This window comes from Manis pentadactyla, chromosome 4, assembly GCF_030020395.1.
Source record: "Manis pentadactyla isolate mManPen7 chromosome 4, mManPen7.hap1, whole genome shotgun sequence".
NCBI lineage: Eukaryota > Metazoa > Chordata > Mammalia > Pholidota > Manidae > Manis > Manis pentadactyla.
In genome coordinates, this window is record NC_080022.1 from 136554320 (window position 1) to 136575608 (window position 21289).

Consider the following 21289-nt stretch of genomic DNA (forward strand, 5'->3'; position numbering starts at 1 on the left):
AAACTGGATTATTGTTAAACCCCATACACAAAAGTAAACTCAAAATGGATCAAAGACCTTAATGTAAGTCATGAAACCATAAAACTCTTAGAAGATAATATCAGCAAAAATCTCCTGAATATAAGCATGAGCAACTTCTTCCTGAATGCTATCTCCTCGAGCAAGGGAAACAAAAGCAAAAATAAACACATGAGACTACATCAAACTAGAAAGTTTCTGTATGGCAAAGGACACCAACAACAGAACAAAAAGGCATCCTACAGTATGGGAGAATATATTGTAAACGACATATCTGACAAGGGGTTAACATCCAAAATATATAAAGAACTGACATGCCTCAACACCCAAAAAGCCATTAAAAAATAATCCATTAAAAAAATGGGCAGAGGATATGAAGAGACAATTCTCCAAAGAAGAAATTCAGATGGCCAAGAGGCACATGAAAAGATGCTCCACATCACTAATCATCAGGGAAATACAAATTAAAACCACAATGAGATATCACCTTAGGCCAGTAAGGATAGCCAGCATTGAAAAGACTAAGAATAACAAATGCTGGCAAGGATGCGGAGAAAGGGGAACCCTCCTACACTGCTGGTGGGAATGTGAGCTAGTTTAACCATTGTGGAAAGCAATATGGAGGTGCCTCAAAAAACTAAAAATAGAAATACCATTTGACCCAGGAATCCCACTCCTTGGAATTTACCCAAAGAATACAACTTCTCAGACTCAAAAAGACATATGCACCCCTATGTTTATTGGAGCACTATTTACAATAGCCAAGATATGGAAGCAACCTACGTGTCCACCAGTAGATGAATGGATAAAGAAGAGGTGGTACATATACACAACAGAATACTATTCAGCCATAAGAAAGAAACAAATCCTACCATTTGCAACAATATGGATGGAGCTGGAGGATACTATGCTCTGTGAAATAAGCCAGGTGGAGAAAGACAAGTGCCAAATGATTTCCCTCATTTGTGGAGTATAACAATGAAGCAAAACTGAAGGAACAAAACAGCAGCAGATTCAGACTCCAAGAAGGGACTAGTGGTTACCAAAGAGGAGGGGTGTGGGAGGGAGAAGGGAATTGAGGGGTATTCTGTTTAGTACACATGGTGTGGGGGTCACGGGGGAAACAATGTAGCACAGAGAAGGCAAACAGTGAATCTGTTGTGTCTTGCTGCACTGATGGGCAGGGCCTGCATTGGGGTATGGGTGGGGACTTGATACTATGGGTAAATATAGTAACCACATTGTTTTTTCATGTGAAACCTTCATAAGAGTGTATATCAATAATACCTTAATAAAAATTTAAAAAAAATAAGATGTGGCACATATACACAATGGAATATTATTCAGCCATAAGAAGAAAACAAATCCTACCATTTGCAACGACGTGGATGGAGCTAGAGGGTATTATGCTTAGTGAAATAAGCCAGACAGAGAAAGACAAGTAATAACTGATTTCACTCATTTGTGGAGTATAACCAACAAAGCAAAACTGAAGGAACAAAACTGAAGGAGACTCACAGACTCCAGGAAGGGACTAGCAGTTAACAAAGAGGAAGTGGGTGGGGAGGGTGGGTGGGGAGAGATGGGGAAGGGGACTAAGGGGTATTATGATCAGCACACATAATATAGGTAGGTCACAGGGAAGGCGGTCCAGCACGGAGAAGACAAGTAAGGACTCTATATAACACCTTACTATGCTCATGGACAATGACTGCAATGGGGTGGGCAGGACTTGATAATATGGGTGAATGTTGTAAACACCATGTTGCTCATATGAAACCCTCATAAATTGTATATCAATGATACCTTAATTAAAAAAGAGAGAGAGAGAGGATGCTAATAGTGGGGATACAAAACATCAAATTCTGGATATATTTGGAAGGTAGAGCCAACAGGATTTGGTAACAAATTGGATCTGAATGAGCAATAAAGAAAAAGGCAAAAATAAGTCCAAGTTTTTTCACTTGAGCAACTAAAAGATGGAGTGTTCCATTTACTAAAAAGGGGAGTACTCCAGGGGGAGCAGGTGTGGGGTGAGACCAGGAGCTCAGTTTCAGGTATGTTAAATCTGGGATGTCTGTTTAACATCCTAATGGAGATGCTGAAGAGGCACTGGGTAAAAAGTCTAGAAAGTTAGTAGAACTTCTGGTAAGAGTATGAATTTGGGAAGTAGTCAGTTATAAGACTGGATGAGCTCACCAAGAGAGTGAATGTGAATAGACAAAAATGGCAGTACCATGACTGGGGTCATGGGCACTCAAACATTTAGAGGTCAGAGAAATGAGAAGGAACCAGAACGAAAACTAGAAAGGAGTGACCAATATGGTAAGAGTAGAATCAAGAGAGTGGCATCCCAGAAGCCAAGTGAAGAAAATTTTGCAAGGAAGAAGTAATAATAAACTGTATCAAAAGCTACAGATAGGTGAGGTAACAAGAGTATCCAAATTTGACCTCTGAACTTCGTATCTTGATAGTCACTGGTGACCTTCAATAATTACCATGTGACCTGGTAAAGGGGTATTTTGCTGAAGTGGTTAGGCTGAAAGCCTAAATGAAATGAGTTCTATGGGACAACCATCAGAGTAACTACTCTTTTAGAGAACCTTTAATGGATACTAAACAAGTAATTGAAAAGTTGGCACGACACAAGACCTTACAAAAGGAAAAAACCTTAACTTTACAATGAAGAAAACTGGCAGATGGCACCTTAACCCAATGATCAAAGCTAACATCGCCAGGAATGGGGCAGAGACATTATGTGCCCCCTGATATAACAATCATTTCTGCAGCATTCCTGCCAAAAATGCACATTCTGAGTCTAATCATCAGAAAACAGCAGATAAACTGAGGGACATACATAAACTATAAAATAAATGTAACTATCCTGTACTCTTCACAAATGTCAAAATCATAAGATAAAGACTGAGAAACTATTTCAGATTTAAGACTAAAAGGGACACAACAATCAACTGCAAGGTGTGATCCTGCAATGAATCCTGGACTAGAATTTTTTCTTTTGCTATAAAGAACGCTTTTAGGACAATTGACAAAATGTGAACAAAATTTATAGATAACTTATTGTATCAATGTTAATTTTCTCATTTTGATGATGGAATGTGGTAATATAAGAGAGCATCCTTGTTTTTAAAGAAACACATATGAAGTATTTAAAGGTGAAAAGGCATTGTGTCTGCAACTTACTGCTAAATGAACCTAGAAAAAATATGCATAGAAAATGACAAAATATGCATTTAAAGTGTTGACATTTTGTGTATGGGAATCATGGTGTAGGGAATACAGAAATTCTTTGGATTATTCTTTCAAGTTTTCTATAAACTTGAGTTATTTCAAAGTTATGTCATTAAAAGAGAGAGAGAGAGAGAGGAATGGGAGAATCAGAGACAGCAAGTACAAACAACTCATTCGAGGAGTTTTGCCTTAAAGAGTAGAGAAATGAGGCAGGAGCTGGAGGGTTTGGTTTTTTTTAAAGCAGCTTTGAGCTGTACACTGATGAAAATGCCCCAACAGAGATGCTGAAGTATGGGCAAACTACTGAAGCAATGCACTTGTCTAAGTGGAGAGGAGACAGAGCTAAGGCACAAGCCAAGGCTGGCCTCATCTAGGAGCATGGACCAGCTCATCCCTAGGAACGGTGGGGGGAGGCAGAGCATATGGGCACAGACGAAGTTAAGCTGGCAGCCACAGTGGTGGGGCCTATGGGAATTCCCACCCAACTGCTTCTACCTTCTCAGTTAAGCAGGCAAGGTCATCAACTAAGAGACAGAGTAGAGAGAAGTAATCAGCAACTGTCTGGAAAAGTGTAAATGTAACAGGATTGCTTGGCAACACTGAGGGTCGACTTCACATGATGATGGCCATGAATTTTAAGTGAGCCCAGTAAGCAAGGACACATGTTTTTCTCCATCTATACTAAGCTGTGCATGTACAGAATAAACAGAGTTGGATTTAACAGAGACAGGCTATTGCCAGGCAAGTACAATGAAGATAGAGAGGCAAGGAAGTAACTGTAATGCAATTTAAACTGAGTGAAAGGGAAAAAAGCACAGGAAAGACAGTAAGTTGATTTCTTTCAAACAGTGATACATGCTAGAAAAGAAGCAAAACAGGATAATGTGACAAAGAATGACTGTAACAGGAAGGACTACTTGAAGACCGAGTGTTCGGGAAAGAAATTGTGGCATGTAGGTTGAGACCTGAATGAGAAGATCACCTTCCCACCAATTTCCCAGCAAAGAGAAGGAGCTGATGACAAGCAAGGGTCTCAGCATGCTCTGGAAAAAAGATTAGCTTGGGTGGCTGGAGTAGTTAAGACAGGCCAGAAGTCATATGAGGTCAAGAGGTGACAGAAGCCATACTATATAGGGTCTGGTCCAATGATAAGTTATTGTGAGGTGTTTTAAGCAGGAGGATGCTCTAATCTTACTGAAATATTTTGTTTTAATCACTGGCTATTGGCTGGGGAATGAAATAGTACAAAGCCCTAGGGTTACAAAGCAGAACAGGATATTCTGTCCTTCAAAGCACCTGCAGTTATAGGGGAAATGAGATCTGGGATTTGTTTCAAAATGTGGGGAGGGGCAGCTGGCAGAGACTGGAGGGTGGGAATCAAACAAGATTGGTAAAATGTTCATTGTTAAATTAGGGTGATTTGGACAATACAGGGTGGGATGTTTCAAAATGCTATTTTCTCTATTTCTGTGTAATCTGAAATTCTCCTTAAGGTTTAACTACATACAGTAAGAAAAATCAAGGCCTAATTGTGTGGGTATGAGGAGAGAGGTTGTATGTACACGTGACATGAACAGAGACAATTTCAATAAGGTGTAATGAAGAGCAAATTCTAAGTGGTTTGGAAAGGCAGTGACAAATAAGCAGAGAATTGAAAAGATTTTGGGAGGGAGCCCAGAGGCAGCACAGCAAGGGGACCCAAGCAAGAGAATTTAGGCCCAGAGGCAAGAAGGCCCAGGAACTGACAGATTTTTTAAAGCAGCAAACAGGAACATTTTACTTGAGAAAGCTCACTCCAGCTGCTGTATGGGAAATGGATTAAAAACAGCAAGACTGAGGACAAGGAGACCAGTTAAGCAGACTGGATATAATCCAAGCCTGAAACCGTAAACTGTGCTAAGGGAGTTCCACTTTGGAGAGACCACTCAAGCTCCTATTTACTTACCTTCATTTATCACCTCAAGTAGACTAGAAATTCTCTGAGGGAAAAGAGTCTTCTTATTGCTCTACATAGGGATGAGTAATAGTAGCTAATACATAATAAATACTCAATAAATGTTGTTGAATCAAAGTCTATAGGGAAGCAAAGGAAACCCTTCACAGAGTTCCATGTATTGAGGATCCAATACAAGAGACACAGGCAGAAAAAGTTCAAGACAGGACAGACCACGGGCAGGATTAAAGGGGGAGTCTAGTTTCCACATCACCCTTAGCTTCTTCACTCAAAATTCTACTTCAGACACGAGGATAAAATAAGCAAGCCACTAAATTCATGTAGCTTGCCTTGAAGGATGAGGGCAAGACTTGAAAGAGATGATGAAAGAAACCACACATTTATAGGTAGAGTAGATATTTTAGAAACCACACGAATTAGAATTGGGGGATTTAGAGGGAAGAAAAACAGATAATCAGCTCCTGCTCCTGAAAGTAGGCTGAGACAGCAGAAGCACAGTTCTGTCACCTTCACCAGTGAGGAGTAATGTTAGCATATGACTAATGAGGTTGTCCCTGATAAATCTGGCGCTAAGAATACTGAACCACCCAGCAGGTTGTTGACAACCCTCTTCCTGAAAGAAGCAGAGATGGGAAGGTCCTAGTTACAAAGGCTGGACAAGGAAGACCTAATGTACATGGGTCTTGAAGGATGGGTAGAATTTTGGGAGAGGACTAGGAGAGGATGGAGCGCAGGAGATAAATATTGAAGAAGCACCTATTATAGATTTGACACACTATATATCCTTAGAATCAGTGCCTTCACCTGAGCAAGATGATGGGGGTTAAATCTCTGACAGGAGCAATAATGGGAAAAATACAGAAAGGAGTGAACAGACCTGAACGTTACTCTGAGGATAAAAACAATGGGACTGCATATGGGGTGTGTGAGCAAGAAGAAAGTGTTAAGGATTATATATGAATTTCTAGCTTGCAAAACTGAATGGGTGTTAGATTGTACACTTAATATAATCCAAAGGTCCCTTCTAAGCCAGTCTACAAAACTCTGCATGATCTGTCCATTGCCTACCCACTTCCCCAGTGTGGGCTTAAAATATCATAACTCAACTGTTTTTCTCTACTAATCAGTGATGTGTGCCTTGAGAAATGTGATGTGTTCCTTAAAGGAATGTTGTGTCTTAACCAAGGCCAGTTCCTGCAACATTGTTATCTCCCCTATTGTGCTGTGCTGGGAAGCGCTGCGGAGGGAGTTGTGCACTGAGAACACAACAAGCCAACGGTTGTATGCATGAGATCACCAACTGTCCTTGGATGTATTTGTGTGACTAATAAATACGAGAGGTGCCCTCTCAGCACCACTCTTGAACTGATATGCCTTGAGTCCCCTGGCTGGCCTACTAAGGTCTTCAATATCTCATCGCGTCACCTCCTCTATCTGCGGGTCGGAGATGGGGAGGAGGCCGACACCCCAGTCTCATGGTGCCACTCTCTTCCCCTCCACCTCTGAACCCTAGACACAATACCTCTCCTTTTCAGTTCCCTCCTACCACAGAGTCTTTGCACTGACTGAACCGTCCCCAACATCCACTGTCTTTCCCTCCTCAACTCCTACACATTCGTGATGGTCTCACCTTAAACTCCAGTACCTCAGAAAAAATCCCTGCAATTCTGCAGATTGGGTCGGAGGTCTCCAGTATACAATTCTCAGTGTTCGTAACACTGTTTAAAGCCATCGCATCTGTAACTGAAGGGCCCAGTACCTGGCTCTCAGTAAGAACTCAGTAACTACTTCTTTGTTGAATACGTCCATACACTAAGTCAAAATAATCCCCAAAACAGATACTGCAAGAGGAAAAAGAAGCTAAATACATACATTTAGAGAACGACAGGGCCTGGAATTTAACCCATTCGTGTGTTACTTTCAATAGCCTAGCAATAGGGCAATGAGGCCCTTCCTCTTCCCTGAGTTTCTACTGGCGTTTGATAAAGGAGAAATGCGTCAGTCACGTGCAGATTGATACGGGAATCAGTTTTCTGCCCCCAGCTCTCCTTCCCTTAACCTCCCTCATGCAGCTGCAGAGTACCGCGCCCCCGGCGCACACCTTCCAGCAAGGCAGCGGGCACGCGGACCACACTCACCTGGGCCCCGCCCACCGTGCCATGCAGCCGCAACAGGCACATGAGCCCGGGCAAATGTGGGGCCGAGCGGACTGGATGATGCACAGGAGCAAGGGTGGTCCCCGCTCTCGGCTGCAGCAACCCGGACACGCTTTCCAGCAGCAGCAGGCGGAGACGCGGGCCTGAACCTACCGCCGAGAGACCCCCGGTCCCACCGGGGACCCCAGCCGCGGAGCCCGCGGAGGGCCCGGTAATAACGGCTGCCGCCATCTTCACCCGGACTCTGGTGGTGGCGTGGCGCGATGACGCAAACACACCGCGACTGGCGCCTTGTGAGGAGGGGGCTGTGGTTCCTCGCGCTGCGCGCCGGGAGGTTAGATTCCCGAGCTCTGGCTGAGAGGGAGCCGCGCGGGGTGGAGGGGCTGCTGCACCAGGGCTCCAGGGCGGAGGGCGTTTAGTTCTCCCGGAGTAAAGGGCTGCCGGGTGGGCCAGGCCTGCCGGGCGCGGTCCAGTGGAGCTTAAAGAACACGTGGTCCAGACAAAAGGCGCCCGTGCTCGAAAGCCGTCCAGTTAGCTGACGGAGTCTCAGGATACTGTCGATCTAGGCATCACTGCTACCTAGAGAATTGACCTCCTTGTCCGAGATCGTAGACATTTTACATTTACGACTACAGAAATGATACATGGCGCCTTGCAAAAGCAAAACAGAAGGCATGAAGTAGAATTCTCCCTCCTCCCACATCCACTCTCCCCAACCCTCAGTAATGTGTATACTTTAATAATACTAGTCTGTGCACAAACACATAATACATAGTTTATTTTACAAGAGTGATGTCCGCACTTGGCTTTTTTCACTCAGTATATATCGTGGGCCTCTTTACGCTGTTTTTTAAACTGCATGGTACAATGAAATGGGTGCACCATGATTTTAACAATTATATTGCTGAATACTTCAGCTGCTCCAGTTTTTCACTAACACTTTAGTGAACAACCTAGTATCTCTGTACTTTTGTGCACCAAGATAATCTAATACTTTGAATCAAATAAGAGTCAAATCCAAGAGTCATCTTTTCCTCTCTTATTGCCCTCTAACTAATCCTTCTTCAGGTCCTGGCATTCTGCCTCCAAAATACATTAACACAGTATGGTTATTTTTTCTGTTTCTCCATCTCCTCTGCCACTCCCACCTAAGTCACTATTCTTTCGCACTTGGCCTCTTAAAATAATCTTTTACAATGGCCTCTTTGCTCTCCTTTATTCCCTCTTGGCCCTCTGGTCTCCACACTGAAACCAGAGTGGTCTTTTCAAATGTAAGTCAGTACTTAGCCCTCTCTGCTTGAAGCCCTTCAGTGACTTCCAAATATGACATTGAATGAAATCCCATCTTTTCAACTTGGCCAACTAGAATCCACATGATCTGAGCCTTATTAACCACCTCTCTGACCTCAAGAGATACTGCATGTATCATTCTCCCTCTCTTTCCCTATCCTTGAGCCAAACTAGCTTTCTTTCTATCCTCCAGCAAGCCCAATCCCCACCGCCGAGACTTTACACATGTTGCTTCTGCCTGGAAAAACTTTAATTCTGTGTGATTGAACCATATTGCCATATGTAAAGAGGGCTCCTCTCTAAGTAGTCCGTCCCTACTCTAACCCCCATCACCCTCTACCATGTTACCCTGATTATTTTTTAATGACTCACTCATAACATCTTCAAAATTTATTGACTCTTTCTTCTGTCTAAAATACAAATCCCATGAGTGGGGACCTATCTTCTTTACTATTTTATTCTCATTATCTAGAACACTGCCTGGCCTATAAAAGGAGCTCAATGAAATATTTGTTGAGTGCATAAATTAATGAGTGTGAGATGAAAGAGAATGCCTATTTTTTATTTTGACAGGAACTGGTAAAATGCCATCTAGAAAGGTTACATCAAATTACACCCCTGCCCACATGAAAAATGGTGCTCTCTATACCTCATACATTATCACAATACTCAGTTTATCTTTTTAAATTTTGTCAATCTGAATGATGAGAAATAACATCTCCTTTCACCTCATTTTCTCTGATCATTAGTGAAATGGAGTAACTTTCCATATGTCTGGTAGACATTTGTATTTCATCTTTATAAATTATCTTTTCATTCCCTTGACCCATTTTCCTACTGGGTTGTTCATCTGTATCTTACTAGTTCATAGGAACTCTGCAGTTGTGAGAAATTATTCTTGATTATTATATATGTTGCCAAGTTATAAGAGGTTTCTTCCAGTTTGTCTTTCTATTTTACTTGTTATTTTTTAACCTCTTAGTCTTTTTGAAGTAAGGTGTTATAATAAGGGCACAGACTCTGAGCTAGCCTGGTGAGTTCAAACACCAGCTTTGCCTCTTGCAGTTGTATGAGCCTGCAAGTTACTCAGCTATGCCTCCATTTCTTCATTTGTGAAGTGATAATTATAAAACCTTAGCTCATAAGGTTCTGAGAATTAGGTGAATTGTTATTTCTAAAGTTCTTGGAACAATGTTTAGCACATGGTAAATACTCTGTGTTAGCTGTTATTTATCACTGTCAGGTTTGATTTCTTGGAGGCTTTCCTTAACCTCCAAGATTATAAAAATATTCTTTTGTATTTTCTCCTAATATTTTCCTAGTTTTATTCAGTGCATTTCAATCTTCAACTCATCTGGAATTTATTTTGTTGAAGATATGAGATATATAACTCTTTTCCACCACCACCACCCCCCATATCAATAGCTGGCTGTTCCAACCCAATTTAGTGACTATAACATTCTTTCTCCACTGACTGAAATGCCACAAGGGTCTGTATCTGGGCTCTCTATTCTGTTTCTTTGCTCTGTTTATAATTATTGTGCCAATAACACAATTCTCATTATTTTTAACATAATAAATTACATGGTAAGACAAATGCCTGCTTTATTCTTATTTTTCAGAATTTTCCTGGCTATACTTGAAAGCTGATTGTTCTGATTATGTTTAGAATCAAGTTCCCCCCAAAAGTCCCATTGTTACTTTGATATGGCATTAAATTTATAGACAATTTGAGAAGAAATGACATCTTTAAAATTACAGTTTTTCCCATCTAAGATATGGTGTGTCTCTTTCATTCTTTCTGACCTTAATGTTTTTCTAAAGCTGTCTTGATATTAGTATCTTTTAATACAGTATCTTTCATGCCATGCAGACAAAGGGTATCTCGCCGCGACCCTCCTTACCCAGAATGACTCAAGAGACACGGGCCCACACAAGAGACTTTATTATCTGCAAGAGAGAGTGGTTGCCCCAGAGGGGGGTGGGGCGAGATAGAGAGAGAGAGGGAGCAGCAGAGAGAGCAGTGGGACAGAGAGAGCAGAGAGCAGAGAGAGAAAGGGAGAGAGAGCAGGGGGACAGAGAGACAGAGACAAAGAGAGAGAGAGGGCAGCAGAGAGACAGACAGAGAGAGAGAGGGCAGCAGCGTGGTGCCTTTTATTGTGGCGGATCCGCTCGGCCTGTTGCTTTGGGGGAGGGTCAGGATGTTTAGAGATAAGGCGGGGTAAACCCAGTCAAGCCCCAGGCAAGCCCAGGCATAATTCTCACCGGCTTATGTGCTTGGGACCATGGGGCAAATGGAGGATAAATAACTATATTCTTACACAGACCACTACCTTTCAGTTCCAAAATCACGTTATATATGTAGCAAGATAGATCTCATTACCTTCTGGTCATGACCCTTTGAGGAAAGTGAGTCATGAGTCTGAAAGAAATGTATGATCTAAAGCTTGAAAGGGTGGAGAGTATGCTTAAAAGATGCTGATAGAGCTGAGGGCTGGGGAAGTGGCAGCTGGTAGGTAAGGCCTGTGTTTGAACCTTAAAGATGATCTCAGAAACTGTCTTGTGCATATTTTTGTTGCATGGAAAAGTGGAGAGAGAAATGTGAAATTAGTTCATTTGGGGAAGCCAGGTGGAATATGAGAAAAGAGACAGAAGGAGAAAAATAGTTTTTAACTTAAGTCCAGAAATGTCAGCCATCCATTATCCCAAATCCGGTCAGTTTTGTGCAAGAAACGACTCTTCAGCCTGGGCCCTCTGCTCCCTTCTGCTCTATCATCTCCCATTAACTAGTGTTAGTCTACAACAGCCTTGCCTGCCCACTCCCTCCACCCTTCACATTGCCCAGAACTATCTTCCTAAAGAAAAAAATCTCATCACGCCTGTCCTTTGCTTGAAAAACCACTACTGGATCCCTGTGTCCTCCTCCAGGGAAGACCTTGGTCTCATTCCTTCACCCAATACACAAAATCCTTCACACTTTTCTAGTCCTCTCCTCAGCTTTCTCTCTCCTGGCATCTTAACCCCACAAACACTTCAGAACAGGATGTGCCTTGCTGTTCTCTCTTTGGAATACAATTTCTCAACTTATGCCCACACTTCAGAAACATCGTCCTCAAATGTCCCCTCTTGACAGCCTGCATTCCTGCCCCAGTCGAGTGCTGGTAGTTGTCTTGAGTCATACCTCTCTTATAGCATTCCTGGGATTATAATATGTATTTATGTGTCTCCCCAATTATAGAGGAAGCAGGGCCATGTAAATTCTTGTCTGTGTCCCCATCGCCTAGTACAGTGACTAGCACAAAATAGGCTTGCAGAGATGGGTGGATGGATGAATGGATGGATGTTGGCTGCAATGAATGCAGATGGAGGAGCAGACAGGTTCAGAGAAATTAGGAAAAGTAACCCTGCAAAGATCAAAGATGGACGCGAGGGGGAGCCGACACACCACATTTAAGAAGGGAGTGGATGGGCCAAATAATGCTGCAAGCACTGGAGTGAAAGGGTCAGCGGCGCTAGCTAAAGTAGGCATCACGCAAACGGAACCGCTCACCCACGTGTGCATCCCCTCATCGTCCTTCCCAGACAGTGATTGAGCTCATTCCACCGCCCCCTTTGCCGCTACAGCCAATGTGAAAGCAAACAAAGGGGAGGAGACCCCTGCGGGCCTGGATGCCGGGAACCAATCAAAGGGCTCGAATCTCCAGGAAGGCGGGCGCCTTCGTTTAAGGGGGCCCAATCAGTTCCAGGCGGGGCGGAGAGCTGGGCGGGAAGAGCAGGGAGCGGAGACGGCGCGCGCTCGGGAGTGATCTCTCGGGAGGGGTGGGGATGAAACCCGGGGGAAGCGGGGTGCGGGGAGGAGCCAATCATCGAGCCTGTTTGTGCGGAGAGGGCGGGCGGCGCAGCGGCGCGCGCGATCCGGGCTGACGCATCGGGCTCCGGCTCTCCAGGATCGGAGGGGAGTCGGAGGGGCGGGGAGGGAGAGGAGAAAGAGCAGAGGGCGCGCGTGCGCAGTGGCGCGGGGAGGAGCGGGGACCTGGCAGCGGGCTAGAAGGCTGCGAGAGAGCCGAGAACCGGGCGGGCGGCGGGCGCGCGCACCATGGGGGAGAAACCCGGTACCAGGTAAGGGAGGTGGGGCCACGCATCGGGACGTGGGCGGCGGCTCGGGGCGGGTGCGGGGACGGTCCCAGACAAGGACACCGGGGAGAGAATCTGGGGACCGGACGCCAGGGTCCCTAGGGGGCAGCCATCCGGGGCCGCACGCCTAGGTCCTGGAGAATAATGAGGAGGACGCATGCCAGGGCTCCTGCAGAAAGCGAGGGCTGGAGGGAATCAGGAAACCATGGTCTGGGTTCTCGCAGGATATGGGGGCTGGACTGCTGGGTTCTCTGGTGCAGGCTGCGATGCAGGGGCGGAGGAAGGTGGAGCAGGTGGCCGGCTCCTTGGGGTTGGGTATGGGGAAGCTGCATGCCGGGAGGGGGATCCCCTCTAGACTCGTGCCAAACCACTGGAAAGCCTCTTGTCCAGTACCCCACAGGCACTGGGACTGTCCCGAGGGCTTGGTACCTCCGCCTCCAAACTTCTGCCTTCCCTCGGTTTGCTAGGAGCAACAGCTTCATCTTGGGGGAGCAGAGTACATAGCGACCCTCCCCTATCTGGGGCCTTACCCCTCTTCCCGGGGTTGAAGGGAGGCAGCATCTGCTCTGGGCACGCCATCCACTCCCCGGATGTTTTCTGTGCAATCAAGGCTCCTTCCTTCCACTGACACCCCGAGTTCTCTTTTTTGGTCTCTAGCAAAATCCACTTCCTGTTGTGACCCATCACCCCTAAGGGGGCAGTGGGTGAATGCCTGAGTCCCTTGGGAGCAGGAGCAAAAATGAAAAAGATGGGGGCTCTCTGCCTCTATCTAAAGGGGATCAGGAATGGGGACCTGGTCCTGAGCTGCCACTTACTCCGCAAAACATTATATCAGCCCCACCACCCATAGAGTAGGAGAGCCCTGGTTTCTTAGCATGAAGCCAACTAATATTGGAGAGAGATGATCAGAGGGTAGACTGGGCTGGATTAGGGGTTAAATACCCCCAGAAAAAGGGGAAGTCGCAGACTTTAGGGAGGCCCCTGATTTCCGTTATGTGGTTCAGGGAGGGGACAGATGGACCAAAGGGAGACTGCTGACTTAGCACAACACCCCTCCCAACCCCCATCAAATTCTGGGCCACAGGAAATGGAGAGAATAGCAGGAAGTGTAAGGGGTCATCTGCTTCTGCTGTTCCCCTCACTGGGCACCCCCACACTCCACCTCCTTGGCCAGCCTCAGGATACACATGCTGCTTCTCTGTAGCCTGGCAGGAGGTAGGCTGGGTTAGAATGCAAAGGGCAGGTGCCCTGCAGCTACTCCAGGACAATTACCCAAAGCCACTCCAGTTGTCCAACTCACTGTGGCCATCACAGCCCTCTGCCAGGGCTCCTAATGGGAAGAAACACTGGGACAGAGAGGAAAAACTTCTGCAAAGGGAGGGAGAACTTGGATGATGCCATAGCAATCAGCCTCCAAGTTGGGACAAGAGATGGGGTGCTTATAGGCTACCACCATACCAGGGTTTACTCTCCTTTCTTGGATGGGGATACCAGGGGGGTTCCATACCCTTTGCATTATGGCCTTTAGATAGTTTGGCCTTCTGGAAAGAAGGGGCAAGTGAAGCTGTTATAGTGCTGGAGTTGGAAGAAGGGGCCAGTTGGCAAGAGTTCAGTTTTTACTAACTCGGGACCCTTTCAGGCATCTGCTGAGGCAGAGTGGATTGGGAGGAGTGAGGTGGTGCCTCAAAGAGCAGGCCCCCACGTTGCCAGAGCGTAGCAGTTGTCAGACACCTACCTCCCTACCCTCAGCAATGGGTCACAGTCTAGACTTAGATAAGTTCACCACTGGGAAGTGAATCACCTTCAATTTAACCAACTTAATGCCAATTAGAGAGACAGGATAGTATCGTAGTTCAGTGATGAAGAGCATGGACTCAGAGCCAGACTGCCTCTGTTTCTATGTGAATTCTACCATTTTCACCCTCTGTGACCTTAGCCAAATACTTGACCTCTCCTGTACCTGAGGTGTGTTGGCACCTGTGAAATTGGAATATTAGGACCTCCATCACGGGGTTTCTAAGAGTATTAAACAAAGTAACACACATGAAACACTTGAAACAGTGCTGGGCACAGGGTATTCACGCACTAAATGTTAGCCAGTCAACCATCTCCATTGTACAGTTGGCACTGTGCTGGGGATGCCTCAGTGGATAAGGCCTCTGTATTTCATCTACCTAGTGAGACAGAGAATATACTTGCAGGCTATCACACCACAAATAAAACATAAGGTGTGACAGAAAGCCCCAAAAAAGGAGTGATGGGGGTCTGGGCTGGATCTACTTTCTAAAGGAAGTGATCTCTCAGTTGGGCCTTGAAAGACAAATAGGTATTTAAGCTGCTGAGATCAGAGATGGGGACGGTCAGAGGTTCTTTGAGCAAGGTCACACTTAGTGCCTATCATAGAAACCATTCTAGAGACAAAGACCAGGGCTACTGCCTTTCCAAATAATCCATCTGTCTTTGGAGCTGGAGACCAAAGATGGGAAGAGGGTTAGGTCTGCACAGACACAACCGCAGTTTGCCTATTCGAGTTCTCCTGGGGAGGTCCTCTGGGAAGAGCCTGGGTGGTTCCTGGGACAGCCAGTCGTCACTTATGGGAGGAGGGGAACTGGTGAGGCTGAACCAAGGAGGGGCTGCCATGTTGGAAATAATGAAGGACCTGTAGTTCCCTTTCCTTCTGGGAAGAAGTGGGAGGGCTAGGGCTGGCAGAACCTCAAAGCCTCCAGGCAGGAATCGTGGGTGAGCTCTGCTTCTCAGGCTGGCTCAGGGGTACCTGCTGAGTCTGAGGGAGGCAGTGGGGTTTCCCTTTCTGTTTTGTTAGGGTCTTCAAGAAGTCGAGCCCTAACTGCAAGGTGAGTCTCCCACAGTGCTCCTCCTGACCCTCCCTGGGCCTGAACAAGGCCCAGCCTGCCCCTAGACGATCCCCAACCCCCTAGCTCCCCACTTCCTGTGACAGCTAAGAGCCGACTTCCTTCCCTCCTGAAGCCCCTTGCCACAAAGGTTGCTCAGCCTGAGCCAGCCGCAGGGCTGGGTGGGGACAGGCCTGGGTCCCTAAGCAAGACCAAAGGGGAGGCCCCAGCAGCCCATAGCCCTCCAAGGAGCCAAGCCAGGGTGCCTGAGGCTGGGAACAGTTAACAGTTAATCCCTTGAGGGGAATGAGTGAAGCTGACCACACTCTCCAACTGGCTGCCTAGGGGCAGGGTCTTCAGGACACACACACACACACACACACACACACACACACACACACACCCGCTTAACTGGTGGGCAGAGGTGTGAAAAGATATGAGGAGCAGTTAAACAGCCTCAAGGCTGGTAGTGGGAAATCTCACCACTCTCCCCTGCCAACCTCACCGGGAGGAAACCAAAACCGTCATCCCAGCCTGGGAAAACCAAGGGCAGGGCAGCCACTTTTGAGGGCTCTGATGCCCTGCCCCCCTCCTACCCAATCTTCCCTGTGACCCCTCTACATCCGCAGCTCACTGTGTACTTGGGCAAGCGGGACTTTGTAGATCATCTGGACAAAGTGGATCCCGTGGGTAAGTGGTCCCAGAAAGTGGCCCCGTGTCCCCCGTGAGGGAAAGAAGTTCCTTGGCCTGGGAATGGAGGAGAGACCCTGACAGGAAATGAGCTTGCGTGTCCCTTTCTTAGATGGCGTGGTGCTTGTGGACCCTGACTACTTGAAGGACCGCAAAGGTACTGGCCCTGAGTCCAGGGGCCCAAGGGGAGGTAGGGAGGTGGAAAAGTGAAATGGGCTGGCATTGAGAGGGACCCCAGAGAGATGGAGGGCTAAGGATTCAGGCTGGTTGAGACTGCCAAGAAGGAGCAGCTGCTGCTGGGGACTGGGGGGACTGGGGAAGGGGGGCTCCTGACTGCCCCACCTTGCCCTCCCTCGCCAGTGTTCGTGACCCTCACCTGCGCCTTCCGCTATGGCCGAGAGGACCTGGATGTGCTGGGCTTGTCCTTCCGCAAAGACCTGTTCATCGCCACCTACCAGGCCTTCCCCCCAATACCCAACCCACCCCGGCCCTCCACCCGCCTGCAGGACCGGCTGCTGAGGAAGCTGGGCCAGCATGCCCACCCCTTTTTTTTCACAGTGAGGATGCCCCCCACCTTCTGCAGGGCAAGGGGTATAGGATCGTGTTTGGGGGTGAGGCACCTATTACGGGCAGATCTGGAAGAAACAGTGAGGAGGAGCCCTAGATACACCTCCTTTCAGGGCCATCCTGCATTCAGGAGCCCCTTGTTTCTCTGCCTCCTCTCTTGGGGCCCTTTCCTTTTCCATTCTCATCCCCAGGACTTCTCCAGGCTCTTAAACTGAGATTGGGAGGAAGATGTGGGGGCTCTCTGGAGGTATTGAAGCCTCCCCTTTCCTCTGCCACAGATACCCCAGAATCTGCCCTGCTCCGTCACACTGCAGCCAGGCCCAGAGGACACAGGGAAGGTATGAGCAGAATGGCTCTGGGGGCTCATAGGCAGAGCAGGGTTAGCTGGAGCCTGGTGGCACACCTGAGATGGGAGTGAGCTGTCAAAGAGACACTGGGTGCGACTAAGCGTAGGGAAGGGTCCCCAGTGGAAGGAGGGTGTCTATGGGATGGTCAGTGCTCAAGTGTGACACTGCCTCTTATTCTTGACCTGCATGTACCTGGGTATAGGGGCTCACATTACACAGCCAGGACTGACTTCTGCCAGGTGCTGGGCCTCAGGGAGGCAGAGGAGGAAGACCAGGCCCTCCACTCCTCAGACCATGTTGGGGCAAGAGTTCCTGCCCAAGACTAGGGAAGAGGGAAGGAAGGGAGTGGTGGTGACGGCAGGGGCCTTGTGAAAGATGTGACCTTTTCTCCCCCTCCCGAGGCCTGTGGGGTAGACTTTGAGATTCGAGCCTTCTGTGCCAAATCACTAGAAGAGAAAAGCCACAAAAGGTGAGGGAAGCAACCCCCCTTATGGTTGGACCATTCCTTCCCCACTCCCAGGAGCCCCCGGCCCCTGTGGGAGGTGGGAGCTCGAGTTCAGGTGTCTAAGGACCTACCCCCCACCTCCAGGAACTCTGTGCGTCTGGTGATCCGAAAGGTGCAGTTTGCCCCAGAGAAACCTGGCCCCCAGCCGTCAGCAGAAACCACACGCCACTTCCTCATGTCTGACAGGTCCTTGCACCTTGAGGCTTCGCTGGACAAGGAGGTGAGGTGCCAGAGGGTGACACAGGTGCTAGTAGAATGCAGGCTAGACCCTGGGGGGAGGGGGAGCCCCAGCAAAGCCACGTCTCCTTTTGAAGAGGCTGCCCTAGCTGAGTGTGGGCTTGGGTTCCAAGGGAGGAGGCTGAGCAGTGTGTCTGTGCTGGGGGCCAGAGCACACTCATCCTGGGGCCCGTGAAAACAATTCACCTGCCCGCCCTCCCCTCAAGCTGTACTACCATGGGGAGCCCCTCAACGTCAATGTCCACGTCACCAACAACTCCACCAAGACCGTCAAGAAGATCAAAGTCTCTGGTAGGAGGTGGGGGTTAGAAGGGGACCTCGGGGAGGGGGTTGCTGCACATGGGGCTCCTGGTGACATCTCAGTCCAGGACATAGCCCAGTGTGGGAGACCCACCTGGGCTCAAAGAATTTAGGCTGCCTCAGAGTGAGATACAGGCCCTGGTGTTTACCACTGAGGGGAGGGCGTGTGTGAGAGGGGTAGGGCTGGTGTTGGGCTGCGGCCAGGGGCCTTTGCCATGTGGTCTGAGTTGCCACAGGGTGGGGCAGTAGTCTGTGCTCCAGGCAGAGCTGCTAGACTGAACCCCTCCCTGCCCTACAGTGAGACAGTATGCTGACATCTGCCTCTTCAGCACCGCCCAGTACAAGTGTCCTGTGGCTCAGATAGAACAGGAGTGAGTATCCAAATAGCCTGGGATCCCAACCTTAGGGGAGAAGAGTAGGCCCTAGGGACAGTGGGGCAGGGTACGGTTCTTCCTGAATTTCCTCCACAGTCAGGTGGCTCTGAGCTGTCAATTTTCATGAGCATGTTGAGCTGAAACCTACACCTGTGACCTGTGCCCAAAGAGAGAAGGGGCTTGTGGTGGGGGCTGCCCCTCACTTGGCCTGGCCCATCTAAGAATCCTGTACTCCTGTCCCCACTCCTCAGTGACCAGGTTTCACCCAGCTCCACGTTCTGTAAGGTGTACACTATCACCCCGCTGCTTAGTGACAACCGGGAGAAGCGTGGTCTTGCCCTGGATGGGAAGCTGAAGCACGAGGACACCAACCTGGCTTCCAGCACCATGTGAGGGGGGCACTGGGAGGCCTGGGGGGACTCGGCGGGGGGGGGCTCCTGCAGCTCTGGAGAAAGATAGGCATTCAGTCCAGCTGTGTGCCAGGCTCTGAGGTGCCAGGGCTTTATCAGTGAACAGAACAGACCAAAAAATCTCACATGATAGGGGAGGAAGGATAAATGGTAAAATCCATAGCACGTTTAGTGGCAAGTGTTAAGGAGAAGAAGCAAAGCAGAGAAGGGAGATATATACGGTGGGGCGGGGGCAAAGTGTGTTAACCTTAAACAGAGTTGCTAGGGAGGGCATCATCAGAGGAGAATTTTGAGCAAGGACCCAGAGGAAGTGGGCGATGTGGATATGCAGGGCAGGAGTGCTGCGGCAGAGAGACCCGCAAGTAGACTCCGAGGTGGATGGGCCCAGGTCTGTCTGTGGAAGTGCGAGGTCATTGTGCCCTGGGCAGGAGCAGCGCCTGGGCTGGGAGTCCACAGCTTCACGAAGGGTGGGCTAGATTTCACCTGCACTGGCCCTTTGTACACAGTGCACACTGCACAGCTACACACAGTGGCCTGAGGCCACCACGGTGAGAAGTACAGGGAGAAGAATCAGAGGTAGGGGTGAGGCTAAAGGACAGCACGACAGGTTAGCAAGGACTTCAGCTTTCACTGAGAGAAGCCCATGAGGCTTCTGAGCAGAGGAACCCAGGGGGACTTTACCGACAGCACCCAGCCGGTGCTGCTGGAGCAGGGGGCCTGTGTGAGGTTGTAGTCCCGCTCAGAATCCTGATGGGAGCCCCAAGGGTGGACTAGGATATGGGGCTGTGGGCTCAGGTCCAATTCCTTCCTACAACTGCAGCGTGAAGGAGGGTGCCAACAAGGAGGTGCTGGGAATCCTAGTGTCCTACAGGGTCAAAGTGAAGCTGGTGGTGTCTCGTGGCGGGTGAGTGTGGTGGGGCAGCCAGGGGTGGGCGTCATGCTGGTTTCCCCCAGCTCCGTGGTGGTCTCCATGCTGCCCCTCTCCCTCCCCAGGGTTTGGGGTGCGGGTTGCGGTGGTTTCCCCTGGCTCCACGGTGGTCCCCACGCTGCCTCTCTCCCTCCCCAGGGACGTCTCCGTGGAGCTACCTTTTGTTCTAATGCACCCCAAGCCCCATGACCACATCACCCTCCCCAGACCCCAGACAGGTGAGCATGCCTCCCAGCCCCAAAGGAGGGCCTGAAGCTAGGCCAGTGGAGAAAAGCTGGTCCTTCCAGCACCCACTCACCTACCCCCTCTCCTCCCTGCCTCAGCTGCTCCTGAAATAGATGCCCCTGTGGACACCAACCTCATTGAATTTGATACCAAGTAAGAGACCTATCCCCTTCCTTCCTACCTTTGACCCTCTTTGGACAAAGTTTCCTGTAACAACATTCCCATGTTCCTTCTATTCCATTTTCTTCTCTTGGGGAGGGATGGGTGAGCATCCAATCAGGACAACTTAGCCTGTGAGGCTGCCTGGTACCCTGACCCTTCTCTGTCTCTTCCTGCAAATACCTCCAGTCCCACTGCTGTTCTGACACCTCTGTCTCTGGGAGGGGAGTGGGAGGTAGAGAAGAGGGTCTGAAGCCCTTGCCTCACCCCTTCCTTTCCACTGCTAAGCTATGCCACAGATGACGACATCGTGTTTGAGGACTTTGCCCGGCTTCGGCTGAAGGGGATGAAGGATGAGGACTATGACGACCAGTTCTGCTAGGAAGGGGGCTGGAGAAGGGAGTGGATGGTGCTGGGCGAGGCAGGGGCAGGGCCGAGGCCCCCACTGCTGCTGGGGGGTCCCTGCCTCTCTTCCCTTCCCCTCCATCCAGCAGCTTCCTCAACCAACCCCTTCCCTCTCTCCTTCCCTCTCCATCCCCCCTGTACGCACTGGATCCATCTCTTGTTGAACGTGGGCATTAATTTTTTGACTCCAGCTGTGCTACCCCAAGCCCCCAGTGGGTGGCAAGCTGTGTTCATACCTAACTTTTTTGGATGCTGAAAAGAGGAGTGATAGTAGGGAGACGGGGGCCAGAAAGAACTCCCACACTCAACCTCACACCAACACCCCCCATCACCCTCCCTGCTGCCTATTCCTGCAGGGGGATACCCTTGGTGGGGGGGAAGGGCACTTCATTGTTTCTGAGCATAAAGAAGAAAATAAACCTTGTAATAGGCATGAGTGTGTGTGCTTTCCAAGTAGCATTTAAGGAGCCTTTAGAGAGCCCCCATGACTGC

The 21289-nt window shown here is 48.7% G+C and overlaps 2 protein-coding genes across 4 annotated transcripts in view; one reads left to right on the forward strand and one right to left on the reverse strand.

Annotated features, from left to right (window-relative positions):
* The window catches only part of PELP1 (proline, glutamate and leucine rich protein 1), a 53083-nt gene that overhangs the window by 24606 nt on the left and 7188 nt on the right, over positions 1 to 21289 (reverse strand). For 2 of the 3 annotated variants that reach the window (XM_036896045.2, XM_036896043.2), the window contains exon 1: positions 7360 to 7654. The exons of the other annotated variant lie outside the window; for it this stretch is intronic. In XM_036896045.2, coding sequence (XP_036751940.2) covers positions 7360 to 7608 — 249 coding nt within the window. In that variant the 5' untranslated portion in view covers positions 7609 to 7654. Of the gene's footprint in view, positions 1 to 7359; positions 7655 to 21289 lie in introns of those variants that run through there. 3 annotated transcript variants of the gene reach the window in all.
* Positions 12637 to 21230, forward strand: ARRB2 (arrestin beta 2). The gene is made up of 15 exons (XM_036896052.2): positions 12637 to 12786; positions 15623 to 15653; positions 16280 to 16340; positions 16453 to 16497; positions 16701 to 16897; positions 17186 to 17245; positions 17656 to 17723; positions 17844 to 17979; positions 18203 to 18287; positions 18595 to 18667; positions 18922 to 19059; positions 19901 to 19984; positions 20147 to 20226; positions 20332 to 20386; positions 20681 to 21230. Exons 1-15 carry the CDS (start codon positions 12764 to 12766, stop codon positions 20772 to 20774), a joined length of 1230 nt encoding a protein of 409 aa, XP_036751947.1. The 5' UTR covers positions 12637 to 12763; the 3' UTR covers positions 20775 to 21230.